The sequence below is a fragment of the Anser anser genome (genome assembly GCF_964211835.1).
Source record: "Anser anser genome assembly, chromosome: 5".
NCBI lineage: Eukaryota > Metazoa > Chordata > Aves > Anseriformes > Anatidae > Anser > Anser anser.
The window spans coordinates 49389864-49416585 of record NC_139725.1 but is presented as its reverse complement, the minus strand read 5'-3'; the positions used below and the strand labels follow the sequence as shown (position 1 = coordinate 49416585).

General features: G+C 37.1%; 1 protein-coding gene across 2 annotated transcripts in view; it reads left to right on the top strand.

The window, feature by feature from the left end:
* Positions 1–26722, top strand: part of NRDE2 (NRDE-2, necessary for RNA interference, domain containing) — a 32086-nt gene extending 5364 nt beyond the window's left edge. Inside the window, exons 2-14 of one of the 2 annotated variants that reach the window (XM_083837992.1) lie at positions 3952–4060; positions 5911–6132; positions 7319–7468; positions 8949–9411; positions 9600–10002; positions 13346–13479; positions 15165–15288; positions 17520–17695; positions 18378–18764; positions 19804–20732; positions 22930–23068; positions 25082–25153; positions 25818–26722. In XM_083837992.1, coding sequence (XP_083694118.1) covers positions 3952–4060; positions 5911–6132; positions 7319–7468; positions 8949–9411; positions 9600–10002; positions 13346–13479; positions 15165–15288; positions 17520–17695; positions 18378–18764; positions 19804–20732; positions 22930–23068; positions 25082–25153; positions 25818–25943 — 3434 coding nt within the window. In that variant the 3' untranslated portion in view covers positions 25944–26722. Of the gene's footprint in view, positions 1–3951; positions 4061–5910; positions 6133–7318; positions 7469–8948; positions 9412–9599; positions 10003–13345; positions 13480–15164; positions 15289–17519; positions 17696–18377; positions 18765–19803; positions 20733–22929; positions 23069–25081; positions 25154–25817 lie in introns of those variants that run through there. The other variant, XR_014584962.1, reaches the window with a different exon arrangement.

Here is a 26722-nt window from a genome sequence, read left to right as displayed (position 1 = left end):
AATAACATCTTAGAAGTTTGTTAATAAAAGTTAATGGTGATAGTAAATGTTATTTTGCTATATTTAATGCAAATTTCCTATGGAAATCATTCTCATACATGCTTGCTCTGCACCTATCTGCCAGCCTGCTTCCTCAATATCTCTCTTCCCCCTCAGGAGTTTTAACCCTTTCAATAAAATTCATTGTGAACGGGAGAGAAAAGTCACAAAAATAGGGATCTGTGAAAATCTGCACTTGCTTAGAAAACATAAATCTAGGCAAGTGGCACTGTTGAGAGAGAGGCTGTAACATGAATTGAACTACTTGGCACTGAGCATATGCACATTAGCCAACTAATAAACATCTTCAGAGATTAGTGATACAGCACAGGCTGCCTCTTGCCCAGCTGATAGTGAGGGGATGTGGGAAAGCAGGAGGGTCTGGAGAGCTCCGATAGTTCCTGGAGCTGCAGCAGTAGGGGAGAGTGTAAGGGATTTAGGGGACAGCTCAGAAACCCAGGCTTCATTCTTTTGTAAGCTGCAAAATTAATTTATTGACTTCAAGGGAGGAAAGTGAAAATTTTGCCAACTCCCTCTTTATTTAAAAATGTGGTTCCTCTCTTAGAACAGCCTTTTAAGCAGATAAATATAAAGATAACTGTTTTCCACTCTTCTGCCAAATCAGGTATAAGCTCTGTTTAAACTGACTTGTAGACTCCAAGCGTGTTTTGTGCCTCAAGGAAATTTGTATGCTTGATCAGCTCCTGCTTCTATTGTGTCTTCTAAAGCAGCGGAAGCTTTACTACTTTCTTTGTTTAATTTCTTCTCTGTTCATTTTGTCAATGTAATCAATAATGCCATTTTAAGAAGTAATGTATCAGTGGGTTTTTATTTTTCAGTTTTTAAGACCGAAGCTCCTAGTCCTGCTAAAGATCCATATCTCCATTTGGAAATTGCTTGGAACGTAGTGCCTTAATGCTCGAGGTTATAAAATTTAGCATACTTGTTGTATGCAGACATTTTTTTCCTATTTTGGGCTGCTCTGTATCTAAAGTGTTTACATGGTCAAGTAATATTGTAAAATGCATTATCTGCGTTAATCTTTGGAGGACCAGATACTATGCTCTCAAAATTGACGAAAAGCCTATTTTGAGATGTACAGCATGTTAGAAGATGTTAGGTCAAGATCTTAAACATGTCTTAGACTTAGACTAATGGTCTGGATCTCATAAGTCTTGAAATCTGAATTTCATCACCAACAACTCTGTATGCTTAAAACAATTTATTTAACCATTCTGTCTTAGCTTAATTCTTTTTTCTAAAAGCTTAAGCCAGTGTGTTATTAAGAAATGTCACGAGTATTGGTATTAATATATTTCAAGTGGTTTTGAAGCATAGTTCTTCATTCAAATCAATACAGAACTACCTTACAATAAATTAATTTATGCCAAAATAAATAACGCTAGTAAATGACTTATTACACATTGCAAAGTGAAACAGTAATTTATCAAGAAGAAGCTTAAAGGCTTCTGGGTGATACTATGCAAATCAAAACAAAGATGGTTTTTTTTTTAAGGGCGTTGAATTTCTCCTTTATTTCTGTAAATTAATAAAAAACCTTATGCACAAATTGGTTGTGTTTACCTAAAAGAGGAGTGCTCGGGACTGCTTAATCTCTGAATTTGTCTGTGTATAAGGAAGACAGAGCGTGACCAGTGGAAAGATGTGGTAGGGTTACCGTTTGTTCCTGCATTCCTTTACATCGCTTCTTCAAAACCAAAATGAGCAGAAATAATTGAATATATGGAAGATACCCATTTTTAAATCGGCATCATATTTAATAAATATACTTCAGGAATCTCAGGCATAAGGCAGCACCCTAGCATGTGACATTTATTGAATTAACTCAATTTGGGTATGCAGTTATCAGGTGTAGGAAGTTACAGAAGCCTTGTGTGTTTCGCATATGGTATGGTTACAGAATTATCCCTGAGAAACATTCTGGGATTTCATGAAAAATGCTGAATAAAATTATTCTAAGAAGTAATTCTGATTCTTGGTTGTTTCTTAATACATCTCTTGCAGGATTGAAATGCGAATTTATTATTGCAGAACGCTTTATTCCCCAGCAGGGGGAATAATTATTTTGATAGGCAAGTCACATGTTGCTTGGATATTAGCCAGCATAAGTCTTTCCCCTTTAAGCTCACCAAAAGTTTTGGTTGAATGCTTTGTGGTAGATTTATAGGTTTAGAATCAGACACGCATATTTAAGATGTGGCTTCTGCCACAGTGGATTAATTTAAATTCAATCGAATTAAGTAATAGGTTTTTAGCATGTTTTAAATAAGTAATAATGGTTTTAAGGTCTTGATTGTTATTGTAACTTTGTGTTAATGTATTTTAAGTATTTCCCTGGAGGAGGAAAAAAAAAAAAAAAAGGATTTTGGTGCAGATTTGCAACGAAGTGTGGTAGCATTTGCCATAGGTGTGGCAGTTCCATTGCCAGGCACACGGATACAATCGTATGCATACAGATTAGACAGCTGAATTTTTATCTTTCACTCTGTCTTGTGCTTTGGTGATGGAAAGCATGATGCTCGGCAGTGCTCTGCAGTGTGCTGCCTGGGGCTCTTCTCTGCGTGGAGATGGATGGAGGCTTGGCATGGCCCAGGGAGGGCAGCCCTCCCCAGGGGTGCTTGTTCTTCGCTGGCTGGGGCCAACTCTTGGGAAGTGACAACTGGAGCTTTGCTTGATTATATATGTACTTGATGAGTTTATCTTAGGTTAGCAAACTGTTCTGCAGCCTGCTCCATTTTAAATCCTTTTGTGGACAACAGAGACACGAGACAGAAGAAAGAATTTTGGTATGAAGAGATATTTCTGAAAGAAATACTTTTGAAGGAGGAGAGATGTATGGCTTGGCAGACAATGAGTTCATGCTATTTAAGGATTAGAGGTCAGCATGGTCAAAAGCACAAAGACAAGAATGTGACAGGAAGAACGCTGAGGCAAAAATGGTTGTGAAGAGCATAGAGAACAGGCAGGGAGACAAAATTTGTTCCTTTCGTTATCTCCCATGGAATGGCACCAGAAAGGCTGCTGATAAATTCTGTGCTTATGCTAAGTAACAATTTCTGTTTAATGTTAGAAAAGTTCACACACTTAACAGTTTTCATAGAGATTTCATTTCTAGAATTCTTTCATAGAAGTTTTAATATCGGTAAAATTAGGTCAGAAAGTCCACTTTCTACAGCCTGTCAACATCTGACCTGATCTGATAGCTGAAATGGTTGCGGTCTCGATGCTAAATGCTGATTAATGCATCAACATGAGCATCAATTAGCCTTTTCTCACGCTGTATCCAAGGGTAATGGTATCTCAGTGGTTAGAGAACTGAGAATCCAGTGCCGTGTTTTGACCTTGTATAAAGCACTTGAGTATTCTTATCAGTAATGGGTATCCCTATCAATAAAATTGTGTTTAAAATATTTTCCATACAGCAAGTAAAGTACATTCTGTAATTTTCTAAATTTGCGTAAGTTGCATTTCATTTATTCACTACGTTTCTTAAGTAATTTATCCTGTCTTTTTTTCCAATTTTACTAAGTTAGAATCCTTAAATGTTAAAAATTAATATTGGGAAGATAATTTTTTTTAAAGTATATAGCAGGATATGAAACATACTACCTGCTTTCAGAAAGAACTTCTACGTATTGCTACACAGTGTCTCTTTAAAAGCTTCGATTGATGTCACAAGAAAATCCCAACTCTTAAATATTTTACCCAGTTGAAACCTATTGTTCTGCTAAATGGAAATTTCATGGACTGCTCTCTAGTGTGCTCAACTATTACGCATGACTTAGTGACATTTGCTGCAAATTTAACTGTCTGCTGGCTAGATTAATCCCTAACTTTAAAAAAACACAGCAAGCTTATTTGTACTGATCTCACACTTCTCTTCACCTGCAGACCTGGACTGGCTGAGTAACCCAAGCTTCTCTACAGAAGATGCACTGTTAGTGCATCAACGCACTACAGAAGCTGCAAATTCTACCCCTGAAAAATCACCACTAATAAGGTAGAATATACTTCAGTATCTCTTTAGCCTCTTTTTTATGTCCTGCTTATCTTTTGTTATGTGAGACGAAAATCAGGAGCTTTTAGTGCTGCTTTTCATTCCACTGTTCACTATTTATAAAGGCCTGAGCTGAGTCATATATAAAAGTATGAATAATGCTTCCATGTCCTTTAACTTAAAATAATGAGAAATTATATAATTACATTCCAATTTTCTTTTTCTCACAGCTACATTTAAATCATTGTTATTTTGGCAGGGAAATGGAGCTGAGTGATGATGATTCTTCATTAGCTTTTGAATGTCCTTAGTGACCCTTGAAATAACGTAAAGATTAAGCATCATCTTTGTGATTTCTCTGTGAAAACCATTTAAATCAGCCATTTCACAGTCAAGTACAGGATTTTTTTTTTTTTTTTTTTTACTTTTTAAAAACCAGTTGAAGATGTCAATTAATGAGATAATACCTGTATCAAGTTTTGCAGCAGTGTAGAACGTGCTGATCACTGAAGAGGCTGATTATATTCTTTTTACAAATATGTGTTCTGAGCACCACATTTGCTGAAGAACTGGTTGATTTTAATACCTTCACTAGAACAGTTGCTGTAGTTGACATATCTAGACTATAACTAAAACTGAATAATTAATAGAATCCAGTTGCAGTTGCCAAGTTTGAAAACTTAGTCATGTTTAATTTGAAACAAGCTCCAGTGTTTATGTTGATTGTTGGTGGCAGCGAGACAGAATGTCTTTGTAATAAAAATCATAGTTGAATACATCCTTTCATATACTTATGTTTACATTTACATATATTGTTTAAATGAAATGCCATCACTGTTCTATTTATTAGTCATATATTCTACTTTCATTTTATTGTCACTAATTGTTACAAATTACCCTTCAGATAGAATGATCTAATAAACCCACTGTATTTAATTAACTTTTGAAAAAGAATGTCAAAAAATTCTTTCTTACCTATTACTGGGGTACACTCTCGTTTCAATAAAAACTAATTAACATAGTTAAGATAGTTGATTGTGTTTTTTTCATTTTTGTTTGTTTTTAAGACATTTTGATGGGTTCTCCCATGGATTCTTTTTTCTTTATACTTTTATATAAAGGCACTGGTTCTTTTTGGAGGTGCCTTGCTTCTGAAACAATGCATTTCCCTTTATTGACTCATTAAGAACACCGAGCTTTGTTGCTCCTGTCTTAGTGTGATCTCTAAGTAAGTCAGTTATCTGCCACATGTAGTATTTGTTATTACATTTTATTATATAATATTTATATGATGTTATTACATTTTATTATATGATAGCATTAATTCAGTAGTCACCAAAAATTGTTCCTTAAGAAGTAAGATTTGAATTTCTAATCTGGAAGTGATTTTGACAATACTGTTTTGATTTTTTTATGTAAATCATAATGAAACAAGGAAAAGGTACAGATTTTTTTTTTTCTTTGCAGGTCACCATGAAAGGTGACCATCTTTTTACCTTGACCTAAGTTTTCTCCGCAAAGTTGTTATAAAATTTTATCAGCTCACTTATTTTCTTTAATTTGGTGGTGATAACAGATGGATACTTGTATAGATCCCACATCAGAATGTCTCTGACAATTAAAAATTTAATACTGTTTTTCAGCAATTCCAGAAGCTGAGAAAAATATAGTTGTTATTTACTGCAATTCTACTATATATTTCATTGTATGGGTTGCCGTTAACTCTGTTGTCCAGAAAGACAGGCGGGGTAAAGGGTAAAATGTGTATGAGCTTTCTTACAGTGATATCCTTTTACAGTTCTACTACTCAGATATCTAAGTATATATAGATATATATACTTGTTTCCAAGCAGGACTACTTCAAGATCAGAGCTGTCAGGGGAAAGTGATTCAGATGAGAATCTGAAAAAGTCAAGTAAGAAAAGGAGAAAGAAGAAGAAAAAGCATCACCACTATAAGACAAAAAAGAAAGCCAAAGGGGACTCCAGTAGCAGCGAATCAGACTTGGACACTAAGCACGTCAAGGACAGAGCTACAGCAAGTGGCAGAAATCGTGAAAAGGAAGCAGCAGCGAAGTATGTACTTATTAATACTATGCAAAATGTAAATTTGTTGTTTTTTTTTTATTTGTCTCTTCAACTTTATGAATGAGATTCTTGCCCCTGGTGTGTTGGTTTTTTTCTAAGCTTTAGATGATCAAACCTGTGTTCAAAACAATGAAAAAGGTTAGAATTACAAACACCTGTTTAATCACTTCTGAAAAACTGTGACTAAAATACTCTGCAAAATACTGTTCTTCAGAACAAAACATGGTATGGGTGTAATGAAATATTTTAAAAGGTGTTTAAAGGCTCATTTTGTGTATTTGTAAGCATCTTGTTTCCTGTCATGGGTCTTAGCTTTACTTGTAGAGCTTGGAGAGTGATTGCATTAAACATTATTCTTAATTAGTGCAATAATACAGCTGTATTTGTCTTGTAATATAACTTCTTCCTCAGAGTTCACATTTTCCTTTTTTCTTCATATTAAGACAAAGCTTAATTTAGTATTTCTTTAATGTCCATCCATTTATTGCTATATGCCATGTGCTTCACACTTCTTACTCATAGTGTATCTGGGTGAGTATTTGAACAATTGAAATTGTTTTACCAGATCTTTTTTGTTAATTCTAGGAGCTCTAAAGCACTGTGTAATTAGTGGAGGTGTCATTTTTGCATGAAACAGTAGGTGTCTAGTAACTAGCATGATCCTTGAGCAGTAAAAGTTTCTATGAACACATTGAGTATTCTGCTTTGGCAAACCACATACATAGTCATGCGTTTTTCTCAGTCTCTTGGTTTTTGATCTTTTCAATCTAAGTGGCTCAGTCTAACTGGCTGTGTAAGTCACGTCTCCCTGTTTCTCATCATGTTTGTCAGCTTGAGCAGCCATTTTGCCTCTCTGGTTCTGCAGCTGCTCCTGGGGAAGGAGTGAGGATGTGGTGACACTGAGGAATTACTGTTACAGCGGGGTGTGCTCCAGGCCATCTTTGACTTTTCCTGTATTTTCTACTTTTCCGAGTCAGATTTTGCAAGAGCAGAGAGCACAGGTTCATAAGCACCTGTATATGCTGTATATATACATCGTATGTATATATACATCGTGTGTGTGTGTGTGTGTGTGTATATATATATATATACACACACACACACAATGTTCCCTGGTTTTGTAAATGCTGAATATGTGCACAAATAATTAGAATATACTTCTTGTTTTCTTCAGTCTAGGTGATACAACATCAAATCTTACCAACAACCGCTTTGTTTGGCTTGATGATATCCAGGCTTTCACAGCAGAAACCTTCAGGATAGACAAGAAATCAGATCCTGCAAACTGGACCTACAAATCCCTGTATCGAGGGGACATTGCAAGGTACAATATGTTGGTTTGTATTGGTTTGCAAGGTATCATGGAATCACTAACTCAAGATTCATTAAATTGAGGCTGATTGTGAAATGGTTGACATTTCAAATTTTTATGAAGAAGGTGAGAAAATACCTGAATAGCATATTTAAAAATTTAACTTTGTACTGGATGGAAATATCACTGAAGACAAAAGATGCCATGAAATAATGGGAATAAAATACTTTTATAAAACATTCTTTATGCAGTAGACCGCAGGCATGTGAACTTGTAGAACTGCCATCTGAGGGTGACATCATGCAAAAGGGGCAGATGCAAAAGCATGGATTCAAGTTCAGAAATCCCAGGTTCTGTTCTAGATGATCTCTGTGTCATTGGACATTTTGATCTCTTTATTGCTCTTTTTCTGTGTCTAAAAGGGAAATGAAGGTACTATGTTTCTCATATTAGAAATGTCAAGAAATTTACTTACTTGAGTAGTTTGAGGTCTTTGCAAAAAGTGCAAATACTTTCTTAGCAAATGGATTCTGTGTTAGATCGCACAGACATTATACCAAAGGGTATCTGTTTGATGCATTGCTACTTTTCAAATGGCTGTAGGTGAAAATGCATATTCAACATCCTTAGTGGGTTACTGGTATTATGCTAACCCTTCAGAGCTTTTCCCTGCATTAACAGAGAAGTCCATCCAAGGGAGCTCACGCTGGGCTTATGTATTATGCATGTATACTTTTTTCTTCATGTTTTCAAGGAAAAGTGCTTACTGTGTATGATGTAACTATTTGTGGAGGAAGAGGGATTTATGGGTTTTATTTTTGTAGTATGTATACCTGTGCAGTAAAATTGCCTGGTTACAATCCACTCCACTTTTCTGCCAACTTTGGGTTGTCAGCTATTGTTTGAGATGAAAAATGTTATTTCAGCATTGCACATCACTGCATCTGCCACTGAAATGACAGTCTTAGTAATATTTTAAAATGGCATTTTTTTTGTTAGTCCGTAGGATTATTGTGGCCTTTATGAACCTGTTTTTTTCCCCTCTCTTGTTGGCATATAAGATGGAGAAAGGCTTAGGGATGCAAAAGAAAAATTGCCAGATGAACTGCTGTTGTCTAATTATTCACTTTAAAATAATCTAATCTACATACCGTTAAATAATGTTGTCTGATCTTTGTCCAGGTATGTCTACATGGTTTAAAGTGATAGGAGGAAAAAATAATTTTTCTTCTGGAAGTAGGACGGCCATTGTTGAACTTAGAGAAAGCTTAAAATGATAGAAGTTCTGATGGCACTGCAAAAATAAATAAATTAAAGACTTAAATAAAGAGAGAGTTCCCAAGTTCTTAAACTTTTGAAGCTCTCTGCATATGCTATTTGGGTCAATTTGAATTAAAGTACTTGTTTCATAGTTTCATACTTTCTTTCAAAAAGGAGTTATCCTTTCTTACATGTGTTTTAGAACATGTTTAATTGTATTTTTCCTTTTAAGATATAAAAGGAAAGGAGAGTCCTGTCTTGGCATAGATGCAAAGAAACAATGTATAACTTGGGACAGTCCTGCATCCCAAAAGAAGCAATTGCAGAGGCGACCTGAGCGCTACTTCTCAAAGAACAATGTGAAGACATTGAACACAGATGGGATTCCTGTTTGCAATAAAAGTTCTCCATCTGACTCAGCTGCTTTTATACCAGTTTTCCAAACGGAAAGCAGTGATCCTTCTGACACAACAGAGGTAAACCCTCTTGGGATTTATGATCCATCAACTACAGTGTGGCTGCAAGGAAAAGGATACAAAGGTGCAGAACATGAGCCTGTAAATACACAGCAGCCATTTCAGGAGTCTGGGATAAATGTTAACCCCATTCTAATGACAAAAGTGGAAGAATATAACAAGAAAGTAAGAGAAAACCCAAGAGATATTAATGCTTGGATGGAATTTGTTTCTTTTCAGGTATGTTTTTTGACAGACTTGATTGCTCGTTATTAAGTAATAAATAAACATTATATTTCAGTTTTCTTTGTTTAGGACTATATATCTTTTACTGGAAAGAATGAGCTGTTAATTCCTTTTCACAAATGTCAGCGTTCTTCTCATGATGATTGTTCCTAATGTTGTTATGATCTTTGTTTTGTTTAAAGGATGAATTAATGAGAGGACCTAGCCCCTATGCAAGTATGGGAGAGCAGGAAGTAAGAAGAAAATCACTGAAGTTAATCTTAGAAAAGAAACTAGCTATTTTAGAGAGGGCAATTGAAAGCAATCCAAGCAATGTTGACCTGAAACTCGCCAGGTTGAAGGTTTGCGCAGAGTTCTGGGAACCACCAGCTTTGATCAAAGAATGGCAGAAGCTAATCTTCATACATCCCAATAACCCAGAACTGTGGAAGAAATATCTTCTGTTCTGTCAAAGTCAGTTCAGTACCTTTTCTGTTTCAAAAATCAATGGGCTCTATGGAAAATGTTTGACTACTCTGGCAGCCGTACAGGATGGCAGCATGGTGTCACATCCTCCACTGCCAGGCACAGAAGAAGCTATGCTAGGTAAGAAAGATTCTTTCTCTCTTTTGTGGTATGGTCAGAAAGGTCTTCGTAGGAGTCGACTGCATTCTCTGTAAGAACAGACTTTCCTATCTATTATAGGAAAATTTTATTCTCTTCAGAATGCTGGCATCTTGTTTTCTTAGCTGAGAATTGAAGCAGACATTCCAACCAAATATGGATACGGCAGATGCTTCCCTTCCTCAGATGAGTTTGTGATACAACATCCAAGTGTAATGTCCTGACTGGTTTACAGTACAAATGGCAAGGCTTAAGAATTGCAGCCAGCAGCCAAGAGAGGTGCTTTTATCTTTGAACAGTGTTTAAAAAAATCAAAAAAAAAAAAAAAGTTTGGTTGTGAAAAAAATTATCTCTTGTTCAGAAGTTTTATTTTTAATTACTTTTATCCAGAAAAGAAAAAGGTAATGTGAAATTTTCCTGAGAGTCCTGATTAATGGATTCAGAATTCTAAACTGTAAAACTATACAATCATGCCATTTGCAATTATTGTATGCATTTATCTGCAGGTTAAAATTTATTATATAATTATGCCTGGAAGGAAAGTTAGTCAGATGGTTAGGATGCTGGACAGGATCCAGGCAAGAAACAGGTTTGTGCTCAGTTCTGGCACAGGCTTTAAATTTATTTGGAGCCAAATGAAAGCCATATCCCGTTTCAATTATGCTTCTCTACCTCAAAGGGTCATTGTGATCATTAATCTATGGATATGCTGAGGAGGAAAATATTAGTGTCAGTATGAATCTGGATTATTTTTCTTTTAAAATACATTTTAAAGCTAGAAGAGACTATTACGCTTTAGCTCATGCTTCATCTGTGGCATAGTCCAAGAAATTTCTATTTTTGTCCAAATCTTGAAAGTGCAGTTGGAGCAATAATGCTATCTGTTAAGCAACGTGCAGTCTCGACTTTAAGATTATGATGCCAATACTACGTTACAAAATAATTTAAATTGTTCAGATCTTTTATGGTGGTCTTCTGATTCATTTTGGATCAAGCACTGGAAAATGTTCCGTAAAGGAAAAGTCCCCTGCTGGCAGGTGGCTGTTGTACTGCCTGGTATCTTCTAATCTTCTAATTACTGTCTTTGACTTCTAATGCTTCAGTCACTTTGTACATCAACCACAATGGATGTTTTTCAGGACAAATGTTTTATTTGGCCTCTGTATTTTTTTTTCCAAACAGGAAGGTTTCTTTTCTTTTCTTTTTTTTTTGGTGCACAGAACATACTTAATTTTGTGAAAAATTGTTTTTCAGTAGGGTCCCTTTAACTAGTTTAATACGTTACGTATGTAGACATTTTTCAGAAAACATGCTTGTTGGCAAGTCTACCCATATATATAGGCTGAAAAAACAACTCAACTTTTCTTGTGTTTCTGTTCACTCTTAATTTCTTCTTGTCCTGTATTAGCACTATAATGAATTGTTTACAAGCACTGTCAAGAACTTTTTTTTTTTTTTCCTATCATATGTTCCCCCACACACACCCCACCCCACCCATACACATACTTTGGAATTCAAATAATAGGAGTGGAGAAACTTCCAGGGGGGTCTTCTTGTCCTGAAAGTTTTTTGTTTTTTTTTTTTGTTCAACTATATTTGTAATTCTTGAGGTAAGTTTGAACTAAGAAAAATTACAATTTTTTTTGTTAACATAAATTAACATTAATATACTGAGAGTTTCACAAATTAGGGGTAGCACTGTAGATGTTTGTGGGCTTCTATCATCAACCTTTGATAATGATAAAGAGCTAAGTTTAAGTAGTGGAGGACTGTGCCATCTAGTGTTCAGTTATGTGCATGATACTATCTGCTTCAAAATAGTATCAATATATGTTTTAAATATGAAGTTTAAGAAAGGTAAAAATGTATTTAAAACTATAGATCAGTCTTCAAATATTTTTATTTTGTAATATTTTAAATTTACTAGGATCTGTTAATGTAAAGCAAGGGAAAATAAGCATCCTCAAGTCCTGCTGTGGAAGGGCAGTCCTGTTTTTCAAATTATACATACCGGTTGGGGAGAAATGTCCATACCTTCTAGGTTCAGCTCCAGAAGTGTCCTAGCATCAGGGACCAAATAAAATATGTATGCATGTTGTTTTCAGCTTTTATCACAAAGAAAACACTGATCTTTGAATTTCTTCAAATAGTTTTCTTTTTTGTCATGCAGAAAGTCTTATGCTATTAATTATTTTTGGCTCCAGTTTGACAGCAAGTCCTGATGAGATATTCTCTTTATTCAGAACATTTTAATCAATGTTCATTAGTTGGAATCTGATGACCTGGGAAGCAACAATTTTTTTCAGTGGCAATTGGATACCAAAATTGATGGAATAAGTGCCTAAACTGATTAAAATACTTTGGAAGATTCTGTTAGACACTTAGCACACTTCTTGTTGTTTAATGAGATTTCTGAAGGTATTTAAGTCTTTGTTGTCAGAAAGAATGACCTTGCAGGAAGATTAATGAAACGCTTAGTTTGTATATTTTAGCTGAATTCAAATTTTTGTGTGCGTATATCTGATGTAAATCTGAATATGAGGAGTAAAGTGTTTGCCACTCAATATTAAGAGATAAAATCGTCATGATCAATTTATGTAAACCTATGTAGTTGCACGTGTATATCTAGACACATGCATACTTTGTTTAAAAACCTTCAAAACCAAAACAAAGCAGCATTTGAGTAACTGTTTTCAAAACTATCAATGAGTTATCTAAGTCTTATTTGTTGCAAAAATTAAGATTATAATTTAAAGCAGCTGCTGTTCTGTTAAGACTTTAATGTAATTTGGAGTAACAGAATAGCTCTGAAATGTCCTTGAATTGTCTAGTAGTGGAATGTTTTTTTAACAATGTTATTTCTCTAGCTCTTTTCTTTTGTCCTAAAATTGTCATTGCAAACATATGAATAGAAAATCTGCGGTTATTCTTTCCTGTGTAAGCTGGGATTTGAGGCTCAGTGTGTAGTAGGGGTATGACGATGATTACAGAAATAATTTGTTGAAGAGCAAGGGACAGGATGATTCTCTAATCTCAGGCAGTAATGCTTTGGCCAAAAGACCAGACTTCACTTTCATAAAGAAAAATAAAATGGCATCTGTTAGGCACATTTAAAGTGGGAGGACTTGAAGTTAACTGCAGACTACAACAATTATGACGTGCTGTTATGTCAGTTACTCCTATGTTTTGGATTTTGACACTGCTCCAGAACAATTATGCTCCACAGCACTTCATGTATGTCTTTTGTGTATTTGTGGGCTTTATTAAAATACTTAACAACAAAATTTCTTTGAAATAATAAAATGTTCTTTCCTTTCCTTTACAGCTATATTTATTCAGCAATGCCACTTCCTGAGACAGGCTGGCCATTCTGAGAAAGCGGTGTCTTTATTTCAGGCTCTGATTGACTTCACCTTCTTTAAACCTGACAGTGTAAAAGATCTGCCAACAAAGGGACAGGTAGCAATTTCCATTTAAATGGGTTTATGTCCTTGTGCATTACAGAGAATGCTGCAGCAGAAAAATATTGATGAATTTTAAGGACAAAAGGAAAATATTTTGAATTGCAACTGACTTTGTGGCTCTTCAAGGTGGTGCCTGTGTTGGAAAAATAGCTGTGGGTCCTTTGGAACTACATGCCAAATTGCTGCTGCTTCTGTATATAATGGAAGTGCAATGACCAGTCATTTCTTGTCTTCTTTCTTACTAAAATGGCAGAGAAAATTCAGCTGGCTGACCAAAGTCTGCGTAGTTAGTGCTTTCCTGCTTCTTTTCCCCAAAGTTATAAGTTTTCCCCAATGTTAAAAATCCTTTTATTATCCCCACCTTCTCCAGCATCCACTACTAAGACATTATTTTTTGCCCTCTAGATGCTGTTGCCCACCAATGGAGCAATCTTATAGTATAAATAATACCAGTGTCCTCTTAAAATGCCAAAAGTTTAGACTTTAATTATCATGCAGGATGGAAGACTGTGCATAGTTGCACAAAAAACCCAACCAAACAAAAAAACCTATGTTACAGTCTTCGCAAATGATTAGAAGTGTAAGATTACCTGTAGTGTTTAAATCTATTAAGAAGACAGGATGGAAAGGAACCTAAATTAAAAGGACAAAGTCTAGTTGGAAAGTGCAGTTCTTGAAAATAATAAAATGCCAGATTTACAGCTGGTGGAACATCTTTAATTCTGCCCTCTTACAGAATCATGACTCAGTCTTGAATTAGTTGTTTCCATACTGTTTTCACAGTTTACTTTCTCACTTTGTGCAAAGAATAAATCCATAAGGAGTAAAATTAGATTTTGCAGTTGCTGTAAACCCTGCATTTTCTCATACAGTGATGCTGATTTTTCTTAGAGTAAATTTTATTGTTAATATTTGTATGAGAGTCACATCTCGATGTCCAAGTCAAGGTTTGGTACACAGCAGAAGCATAAAGTAGGAGAGAGATGGTTATTTGAGTTAAGTATACACAATACAGGGGAGGAATTGATGAGTCTAAAGATGATAGATTGCATACAAGCAGTGACAAAGTCAGAACTACAACCCTGAACTTCTGATTCACTGGAAGGTGCCCTGAGATTGTTGATCACCTGAAATCTGAGAAATAAAAGGCCTTACTGATCTTTTCCTCTTGTCCTCAGTCCACTCATGTTTATGTCATGTTAAGTGTAGCATTTTGATTTGATCATGGGAGTATGATTGTCTGAATCATCGTTCCATTAACCACATTCTTCATGGTCCCAAAAAAGGTGGTGAGGAAGGGAGATTTGGGTTCTGAAAGCCACATCTTGGGGACTTCAGATCCTTATCCTTGAAGAAGCTGTATAGGATATTTGGCACAAGAGTCTTCCGCATTCTGTAAAAGCTTAATACAATTTTAATTTTTGTTTGTTTTAAAAACAATCGTTATGTTAAGTAGAAGAGCTGATGACTGTTGTGCTATGCCACAGGCATAACAAGGTACTCAGGTGCTGCTGCAGCTTCTTAAGTAGCATCTAACAAAATCTTTAGATACAGAAGCTGCTCCCCAATAAGCGATTGTAGGGGTCTGGAAAACCAGTATTGATCCAATCAGTGTCTGTACAACAGCAAAAATTATTGTAAATATGTTTTGTTTTGGTTTCCCCTGCCCAAAAACAACAGGTGGAGTTCTTTGAACCCTTTTGGGATAGTGGAGAACCACGAATTGGAGAAAAAGGAGCAAGAGGCTGGAGGGCATGGATGCACCAACAAGAAAAGGGTGGCTGGATTGCTGTTGACAAGCCTGGTATGCCCATGTCAATATGTGTAGTTCTGTGTCCATGTATTCTTTCTTCTAACCAGTTTGTTTCGAATGATAGAAGCTGTTTCTTCTCATGTTTTTTGCATACAAGTTTTCCAAAATATTTACCAAGATCAAGGTAAACTATATCACACTTGACAGGGAAAAGCAAGTGTTTGAGTGTTCTATGTACCGTGTTGTTTATGGAATATTGTCGTCTTTCCTAGGGATTAGAATTGAGGGAGAGGATGGCACATCCTCCACTCTGCTCTGGAAAGGCTACAAGTGCAAGTACTTGGTTGAGACCCATGCCCATTTATTCAAGTGGAAGGAAACTACCTTCCTTAAGACCCGTTCTGTATGTTGATACAGCAGGTGGGATTGTAGTATTTTAGATGATAGTTGCCTAAAAGTTTCCAAACTTAATAATTCTGTTTCTAGAAGCATATATCTGAAAGAGTTCAGTTTCTTATAGCAAATAATATAGTAGCAGTAAGAGGAAAACTTTCCCCTTCTCTCATTTTTGACACAGAATGAAGGAATTGCTTCTTCATCTGGCTGGAGTGCTTCTTGGATAGAGAACATGCAAACCTGAAGGCAGTTGTCTCAGCAAGGGATGCAGAAAACACCTCTTTGCTGCTTAGTGCCACCCTGTCCTCTCTTCTACAATGCTTCCCCTAATGTCAAGAACTATTTATCAAACAGATGCATCTTGAAGGGAAGCAGGGGGTTGAAACAAGGTCTGACCAAAGATGAGCTGGCCCTGTTTTGTGGCTCCTGCTGAAGCAGCAACTCTAATGAAGCAAGTTTGGCTCTGCTTTTAATAAAGGAAGTGAGAAATGACCCTGTGCTTCCCGTGTCCCTGGGTTGAGATGGAATTTACCTGCCCCCAAACTGAGGTCAGCATTTCCACTACGAACGACTGTGGCCATTTTGCTCACAAACTGAGAAGACTCATTATAGAGGAGAGTTGTTGGTCTTGGGCAGGTCCAGCATGTATGATATTAAAAGATATTTAGATGTAGAGATTAGTGCTATAGTTTAGTGGAGGACTTGTTAGTGTTAGGTGATAGGTTGGACTAGGTGATCCTGGAGGTCTCTTCCAACCTAAATGATTCTGTGATTCTGTGATATCAGTGCTTTTCTCCCTTGGTATCTAGCTCAGAAGTTTGAAAAAAAACCTGACAGTCTCACAGACCTAATTAAAGATTACAGCTGAATCATTGGTTAGATTGTGGAAATGCTGTCATTTTTCATAGAGGAGTTGGCTAAAGGAGTGGCTATAAATCCCCAGCAAAAAAAAAAAAAAAATAATGCACAGTGAGTAAAAACGTTGCTGTCAGCAGTTTATTTTACCTGAAATTTATGTGTTGTGAATTGGGAATGTTTCACATAGTTAATGGCAAACATCAGGAACAAGAATTTGGAGATGGTGTAAAAATAGCATGATTAATTACCAAAAAAATAGTGCAGGTAACCATAAATTTTGAGGATTTCTTTTTTTTTTTTTTCTGAGCCACAAGAAGTCTCTACAAGCTTTCCCTTAATGTTAACTTAGAAGCGTTTATCAGTTACAGCAAGGAATTAATATATAGCTGTCACAGGAAGAATATGCTAATAACATCTAAGTATCAAAAAGGATTATCAGAAAAGTAGGATGACATTAAACACTTCTTTCTGCATGGGTTTAACTACGTTGGTTGTTTCTGTTGCGTGTTGCTTAAAATTTTGAAAAATACCAGGTGTTCTAAAGCAACATTGGCAATCTTAGTTTGCAATGTTTAAGCATCATGATAATACTTTTTGAGAAAAACATTGTAAGTAAAATGTTTTATGCACATGAATGTTCATAGAGTACATTTGAGATAGCATGCCCAGATATGAAGTGAAGAAACTAAACTGCATAAAAAGGTAGCTACTGGCCCTTGGCTGTGGCTTGTAAACTGTTCTTGTTAAGTGCCCCACAGCCTGCTGAGGTTTTATTTTTTCCTCTGTGATAAAGTTCGGATGCTGACACTGATTCACTGGTTCAAACAGTTTGGAAGCCTGCACGTACAGAGATGGTGGCAAAACCCAAAACTGTGATGTGGAAATTTTCAGCTTTGTCTTGGAAACAGATGCAATGTTAATAAAAACAGACATTTTAAAAATAGTTAAATTATATGTCAAGTCTGGTCTTTGGATGTGGTAGATTAATTTTTCTTTAATAATTGTGTGTGTGTTTTGATCTGTTTTAGATGATGATGATGAAGAAGAGATAGATGAAGATGAAGAAATAAAGGATAAAACTCTCCCCAAGTGGCACATTTGGCTGGATATTGAATATTCTCGTGAAGCAAGACATTGGTTACCCTGGAGGCCAGACAAAACCAAAAAGCAAACTGAAGAAGACTGTGAAGATCCAGAAAGACAGGTCACTCTAATATAATAAAACAAGGGGAGATGATAAAATTAGCTTTATGTTTGGATTCATTGCCAACAGATATTTTCAGAGGAGTAATTCTTTTTTTCATTTGTTTGGAATCCAAAATTCACCTGAGGTTTTGTGCTGAGACTGCTGAAATCCATAGGAACCTCATGGTAAACTTTGGAAAGGGCTGTAGGTGAATAGCCTATCCTTGCTGTTCTGTGGTTTCTCTCATCTGTATATGGAAGTATCACAGAGTGTGTTTATGATGATACCTGCATTAAATGAACAAAGGTTTTGTTGCCTGAATTTAGCTTCAAGTCAGATATTTGGACTTTGTTTTTTCTTGGGAGATAGGTCAAGTCAGGCATTGATCGGGCCTTCTAACACATTTTTATTTGAAAAATCAATAATACTTTTTTAGACTTCCATTGTGTAAGTTTTCTGTACAGGTCTCTGATAATCTAGAGCAAAGAAATCCCTTGAGAGCAAATTTACCATCTGACTGGAAAAATGCATTGCTTGTTTAACTTGTCTGGTTTTAGTTTGAATCAAATTCCCTTACCGTTTAACAGTAATTATAAATCTTTATTGGTTTCAAAAGTTTCTTTACTTACATAAGTTACAGGTTTGTTGATTTTACTTGATCGCGTAAATTGAGTTTTGATTTGTTTTTTTTGTTTTAAAGGTATTATTTGATGATCTTGGACCATCTATGATCCAGCTTTCTAATCCAGACCTTCAACATCAACTGTTGTACTCATTTTTGCAATTCCTGGGAGTGCCATGTATAAATAAACTCTTTCCTCCCAACCTCTATATTGCCATGGATGAAAATAACATCTTTGACAGTGTACTTTCCGATGAAAAGCCACTGACTTCTGTTGATGTGCCACTGTCTGGATTCAACAGTATTGGTCATATGGACACGATGCTAAGAGGCAGACAGCATATAGGCCACTATAAAGATGGAGAGGAGTTCATACAGAACGTTTTTCATGCTCTATATCTGCTATTTTCAGGAAAGGAAAAATCTCACCTGTCCATTTGTTGGTTACAGTATGAAATATCTAAGGTAACGAGAAATCTGCATATAACTGCTTTTGTGATGTGTGACTTTCTTGTGTGTTTATGTATAACTAGAATAACTTCTCAGGAAAATTATGTCTTACAGGACTGAGTATTCTAAGCAATAAGTGTCAATTAAGATTGCTTTTTACCCTTTTTTCTTTTGCCCCCAGGGCAAACCCTGTTCTTCAGTACATTTTATGCAGAAGCATATTTTCATGTAGTAAAGTATTTCTTGCAGTCTTAGTTAAATGTTAACATGTTGTCTACTGCTATATGATACTTCGTATGCTAGACAGGAATGGATACAAGTCATTTTTTTACAAGGCAAAGTGAATGTGCCAAGAACTTTCATCAATATATTCTACAAAGCGCATAATCCCCCATACCATGATAGGAGCACCTTATCAAGAAACCCACTACTTCCTTTACAAGTTACTTTTGCAGTGTTATTGAAGGAAATAACACCTTATCACTTGAATATGGATTTAAGTGAAACTGTTCTAATAGATGCCCACAAGACTGAAGTTTGTCTTAGCACTTCAGAAAGTTTAGTGTTGTGTTTCCTTATGGAAAAGTTCCCTGCCTTTTGCCCAAGCACCACCTAACCAGAAGGTCTCCCGTGAAATCTCCAGATTTTTCTCCCCAGCAGATTGCTGCTGTGAAAGCTACTTGGAGGTTTAATTGTGCTGGTCATAAGCTGCATCTAGCCAGATAGGAATTTTTATTTAGTTCTTCTCAACCATTACAGGTTAGCAACTCCTTTTTTGGATCAGTTGGCCTTTTGAACAAGTGGAATTTGATACTATTTAATGGCAGTGCCAGGCATGAGGATGATAAGCCTGTGCAATTTTGGGTATGTTGGAGGAGGCTGACAACGGGCAGCTCTGACAACTTACAGTACTCAGTAGCAACAGCCCTGGCCAGTGGTGAAATATGGAACAATATGAAAACAAAGGCTGTGAGGTTTGGCTTTTTTTCTTTTTTTCTTTCTTTTCTTTTTTCTCACCTCTCTCAAAATGTGTTCTGTTTATTCTTCCTTGCAGGTAGTTCAGTGTCTCCAAACAAAAAACAAGAAGAAGCTGAAAGCACAAGGGAGGAAAAGTAAAAAATTGGCCAAGAATCTCCTTAAAGCACCTGACAACCGAAATGACCTTTCTCTCTGGAAACTGTATGCCTACCTAGAGTGGCTGCTTGGTAACATCGATGATGCTAGGAAGGTATTTGATACAGCTCTTAGCACAGCAGAGACGGGAGGATTGAAGAGTCCCAAGCTGTGCAGCCTCAGTCTGCTTTATGCTCAGCTGGAAGTGGAACTACTGAAAAGCCTGGAAGGAGCTGTCACGTCACGTGCTGTTCATATATTGACTAAATTGACTGAAAGTGGACCATATGTGCCCTATAATGGACAAGTGTTATCTGTTAATGTCTTGAAAGCTCGTAAGACGTATGAGCATGCAGTGCAAGATTATTTAAGTAAAGCACCAGTTTCTGATCGGGATCAGGTCGGTGAGTCTAACCAGCTGGTGAACTTGGTTGGTTGTTACGCAGTGTTCCAGTACTTGACTGTTGGGATCGATGCTGCGGTATTGATATATGCACAGGCTTCGGAAAAGCTTCAAGTTCCTGCTCCAGAGGAATGTGAAAATACCGGAGCGAATTCTGGCGTTCAGAATCTTCCCAGTGCTCTTGAAGCTGTCACACTGCTGCACACAAATTTACTCAGGTTCCACATGAAAATTAGTGTTTATCCTTTGAATCCTTTGCGAGAGGCCCTAACGGAGGCGCTGAGGCGATATCCTAGCAACCAGTCCCTCTGGAGGTCGTACATCCAGGTCCAAGGGAAGTCTCACACTGCTAGCAAAGCACGAAGGTTTTTTGATGGTGTCACAAGGTCTACCAACTCTTTAGAGCCGTGGCTGTTTGCAATCCAAGCAGAGCAGTTGAGAAAAAAACTTACTGAGCACGTCCAGAGGTAATATCTTGCAGCTCCTTATGATGACCCTTTTTTTTCCGTCTGATCACTTAACAGAGGAGAGAAAATGCTATCATTGTTCTTATTTTGCAGATGAAGATGCTATGACTAGGGAGAGTTGTCTGTTCGAGACCAGACAGTGAGATGGTGACAGAATCCTGAACAAAATTAAAGGCCTAGGTTATAGTCTCATGTCCTTTCTGCTGGCTCAGGTTGTGCATTGCTTGTGTTTGATTGCTCAGCTCTTTCATCAGGATGGTACATATTTCTGTACATGATTTTTAAATGACTAAGAGCCTGCCTAGATGGCTAGAGTAGACATGATGAGCCTAGGAACTGCTGCATTTTAATACATACAGCAAAAAGGAGTGTAAAACAGAGCTACATCAGTTTCTGGCTGAGCTCACTGCCCTACTTTACGCTTGTGTCGCAGAATACAGTGGTGGCAGATCTGTTTCCATAGTGAGTACTTGAGGGTTTGGTTTTTATACGGGGCTGTTGCTAGGTAGAAGAGGCTGGAAATTTCCTGAATTTGTGGTATGGTCCGGGCTCAGATATTATGCTCCCAGGAAAGGAAAAAAGTGTAGGAGATGTGAGGAATTAGAGGTATATGATTATTCGTAAAGCTTAGTCTCTTTAACTTGTCTACCCATTGCTAGGAGCTACCTGTGCCGTGCTACCTATGTATCTACAATACTGGCAGCTTGGTTCTTTGTGTCTGCATGTACCGACAGAGGTTTCTAGGAAAACGTTATCTGGAAGCTTTACATAGCTGTAAGCATATGATATCAGCACTTGATGAAATTATCAGTATACTTTAAAATGATAATGTGCCCACTGCTTCGATTGCCACAGTCTGGCAACAGGCATGCACTCATGGCAGTGACATTCCTGAGCTGTCAGGGTTTGTGATCCTAAATTGTAATAAAAATTCTACTGCCATCAAATGTAAAGGAGGATTGTGATTTGATTTACTGTTAATTACAGACTGACAGTATGATGGGTTTTCGTTCTTGTTACTGGAAACCCATGTTAAAATTCCAGAGTGGTGATTTTCTCTGTGACATTTAGTCCCTTTCCAGATTTTCTGCTAGCATAGCTGTTCCTGTAAATTACATTCGTATAGGGATAAGCTGGATGTTGCAAGAGTGCAGCTGAACTACTGCAAAAGAGATAAATGGCCTGTGAGTCATGAATTAAAAATAATGTTTTATGATGTTGTGATAAACTAAGCAAAGGTCTGTAGTATGCGTGACTGTTTCCTATTCCGCTTCTTATTTCTGCATGTTTAAATGCATGGAATTCATTAATGAAATGAACATCAAGGGTGAAACAGTAGCATACGTATATCAAGGTGAGATACAATGCTCCAGATGTCTGACTCCATGGAGAGTACATCACATCATATTCTGCCATGGCTAAGGTTACGATGAGAGGAAGCATGACTTTAAAGACCCTTGAAGAAAGAGGCAAATGAGGAGCACTAAGCTTGAGTGGAGCAAGCTGGCAGGATAGGAAAATGCAGAGAGAGAGGTGATGCTGCCATGAGTGCTCCAGGCTCTTTCTTCAACACAAGCATCAAAAAACACGCACCTCGTTTTGTGTTCTGCCTGGAACTTGTGAGGTTCAAAACTCTGGGTCAAAAATAAAATGGTTTTCTATTTCAGTCACAGTTGACATCCAGGGCTGTAACCTAGGGCTTGATACAAGACCTACAAATGGTGTTACAAAGGTACCAGGGGTAAACTTGAGCAGACTTGCCTGGGTGCCAAAAGAAGGCTTCCTGACCTAGACTCAGATTTGGTTTGGGCTACTCTGCCAAGTTTTGAACGATACGTCATCTTGAATGAACACAAAGGGTTTTAAGATCATATGATAGCAGATTATTGTTCTCAGAAAAATCATCTCCTCCAGTTGAACAGGGTTAATTTTTCAACATGCTGTAATTTCCGCAAAATATCTCATTTATCTACTTTAAATGGAATTTCCTGTTTAGAAAATTGTGCATTAGATTAGGAAGTGCTAAAAATCAGTTTTATAACATTCAGAGTTCGCAGCATGAAGTGCAGAATTGCCCATATACAGTGCTGTGTGAACAGAAGGCAGTATGTTGATCTCTACCCTCTTGCATCTGAATGTGGTCCTTTAGCTTGTGTTTAAGTGATTGTGTTTTTCTTTTTTCCCCTCTCTGTTTCAGGGCAGATGTTGGTGAAATATATTCCACTATTCCTGAAACTGGGTTAACGAATAGGATTATAGCTCTATTTGAACATGCAATTCAGAGTGAGAATGGTACCCATTGTCCGCTGCTGTGGAGAATGTATTTGAACTTTCTGGTAAGAAGAGCGTATCAATTTTACTACATCTACCATATCTGGAACTTTCTATGAGCACAGCTGCAATGCTGCATTAAAAAAAAAAAACACTAAATGGTGCCATAGCTATATGATTTTCAAGGTGATACGTTTGTGAATTGTAATGGTGTTTTTTTTTTTTGGCATATCAGGGAAAATTTAATTCATGCAGATCAGGAGGAGTGATAGCTTCTGACAGTGTGCTTTTAATACAGGTACACGTAAGCTATTGTGGCTGCCGTCTCACACAGATAAAACTTATGTCATGAGATACCAATAGATGGATCCCCCCTGGTCTGTCTCACAATATAAAGGCAAGTGGGCAGGGGAGCAAAATTTAAGAAAAAAAGGAAGCAAATCTAAGGAAGGGATGTAGGATTTTACGATTTTTATGTAAATAAGCGGTGATGACTTGAATTCCTGTTTTAGACCTACTTTAGTGTTCTGTATGGAGATTGTAAGGACTTTGATTTTTCAGTCAAAGCAGGATCCTGATTTTGTACAACTTCACGGGATCACAGAATGGCTGAGGCTGGAAGGCACCTCTGGAGGCCATCTGGTCCAGCCCCCCTGCTCCAGCAGGACTTGCCAGAGCAGGCTGCCCAGGACCGTGTCCAGATGGTTTCTGAAGATCTCCTGGGAGGGAGACTCTGCAGCCTTTTTGGGCAACCTGTGCCAGTGCTCAGTCACCCGCACAGTAAAGTGCTTCCTGACGTTCAGATGAAACCTCCTGCGTTCCAGATTGTGCCCCTCGCCTCTTGTCCTGGCACTGGGCGCTGCTCCCAGCTGAACAGTCCCAGCTCTCTCAGCCTCTCCTCATAGGAGCGATGCTCCCACCTCTTAACCATCTTTGTGCTCCTTCGTTGCACTTCCTTCACTGTGTCCATGCCTCTCCTGGGCAGGGGAGCCCAGACCTGGACGTAGTACTCCAGGCGTGGCCTCACCAGCGCTGAGCCAGATTTCAGCACAGCTGTGGTAGGGGGGTTTCCAGTAAGTGAGATGCATCACTATTCAGCAAAGGGAGATCAGGACACCCAAACAGTTTCTACAACCAATGTCACAATAATACGAAGAAGAATTTCTGTATTTTAAGAATTGACAAGGGGACCTGCTGATTTTTAACAATAGTCAGAACAAGAGAAAATGTGATTTTTGTGGCTGAAGACCTCTTCTTCTCTGCACATCTCAACATATATTATATATTTTTGGTATCTTGGAATTACTGCTTTTTTGGAATGACTGTGAAATCCTGTGTTTGTAAAGTGTTTTTTTAAAGCAACCCGATTCAAAAGATTTCTTCACCAGAAATGGTAGTTACTTTTATCCGTAACCGGGACGACTGAAGCTAAGCAGACTGTTCAGCACTCTGACCTCTGCTACCCCTCCTTTTTTTTTTTTTTTTTTTTTAACTTTGATAGCTGTGTGCTCTGTACTTGTATCAAATGGTTGAATGAGTACTTTGAGGGAGAATCACAGAACTGTAGGGGTTGGAAGGGACGGATGCTAATGTAACATGTCCATTTTTGTATATAAGGGGTTCCAACCTTAACAAGCTTATCCTGAGTGAGAAAGCATATGTGTATAGTCTCTTCAGTGCATAAAAATGATATATTCACGGTACCAGAGATGCTCTTGTGTGGTGTGTAACTTTTGGGTAGTGATTCACACTCTTGCCCATTATGGTATTACTGTCAAATACAGGCAAAAGCGCTGACTTCAACTGAAATATTCAGTAGAAGCTCCTTCTGCTGCTCTTTATTCTCCTATTTGTCTTGGGAGTAAGGTCCCTGAAACCCCCTAAAGACATCTCTGATTATGCAGGGAATCATCAGTGTAACCTATCAAACTGTATAGCCATCACAGGGTATCATAGGAAGGACTCCTCAACAGAGAAACACTGAGCTTTGCATTGGGAATTTTGTTGTTTCACATACAATTGTTTTATTATTTCAGCTATTACTGTATTGAGTTGTGAACGTTTTTTTTCTCACACAGGTTTCAGTAGGAAAAAAAGAAAAAAGTAAAGGATTATTTTATAAAGCCATTCAGAACTGTCCTTGGACAAAGGTAAGCATTGAAAAAAATAAGCCTGTCATCAGTACTCTAATTTTTGAAGTTCTGTATTTTAAAAAAAAGTTTAAATTTAGTAGTTATCATAATGAGTTACATGAAATGAAAGTAGAGCTTTCCGAAAAGCAGATGTAAGATTTTCTGCAGAAAAAGAGAGATCTCAAATGGAGACAACATACTGGTCGGTGCTGTTTGCATTTGAGGACAGAAAGGTGTTATATTGCATGAAAAAATGAGATACCAAATTCATAGATCTAGGATTAGTTGTGTCTTGCAGACCGTGTTTCATCATCACTGTGTTGGTAGCAGAAATACACAGGCAGGTTGGATGTGTTTAACTAACTGTAAGAGAAGTTATTCAGGAGCACCCACAACTCTCCCAAATGATGTCCGAGTATGCTGCAAGTGCTCCAGCACCTCTTGATCTATGTTTTATCTTTTTGAATACAACTATTTAGTAACAGTTGGAAAAGGCTTTGGTTAAACATCTACATTGCTGTGAAGGTAGAAATTCTAGTTCTGTTTGTATTATTCTTAAGAAGTGTATGATATTTCCTGTGTTCTTGCTGCAGGGTTGTTTGCATGTCTACATAACCTTTCTATTGTGTCTTGCTGTGATAGAAAAATGGCAGATAAAAAGAAATTAATGTTGCCTTTCCAGGTACTGTATATGGATGCAATAGAGTACTTCCCTGATCAGCTGCAAGAGACACTTGATCTAATGACTGAAAAAGAATTAAGAGTGCGGGTACCTGTGGAAGAGCTGGATCTACTGTTAGAAGTCTAAGAGAAGATTGTGTAAGAGTGAAAAAAGTACACAAGCTAGTTCCAAAACTAACACTTAGAACTGTCTCTCTACAAGCTGGAGCTCTGTTGGGACTTGGGTACTATGTACTTTTTTTTTAAAGCTTTTGTACAAATTGCTATCAAAATGGAGTTCTACTAGCTGTGAGTATTCTGGGATCAAGTACTGCATTTTGCCCACAGAAATGCATCCATTTCTCTGAAGTATTGCTGACTCCCACAGAAGGATACCCTCTCGCAAATATCCTCCTGTTGAATGTTGCCCATATTTCTTATTCTATTGTTTGAAATTACATTCCCTGGAGTTCAATAGAGATTCAGTACATGCCAATTATGGTTTGGTGAACAGCACAGGAAATAAACATCTGCCAAGTGGATGCTCCACTGTCCTCCAGCTGGCAGACTTCAGTAATTTCCTTCAGCTTGGTATGCGTGTGTATATATAACTACCGAGTCAAACAACAGTTACATCTGTTCATAAACAGTGAAGGCCAAATCTTTGCTTGTGCAGGCACCTATTTTGGACTTATATTTGTATGTTTTGACAGATGACCATTTTAATATGAATATTTATGAAAAATATACCTTAATTTTTAAAATTCAAATGGAACTTGAATTATTTTCTTTCTTAATTTAATAAGATTGTTAATGTATCAACAATGAAATTTTATCCATAGTGCATCTCTAAGCAGCCCAATTTTAAAAAAGTTTTTGTAATTGATTACTCTCTTTTGACCCAAATATAGGCAATCATCATGAGAG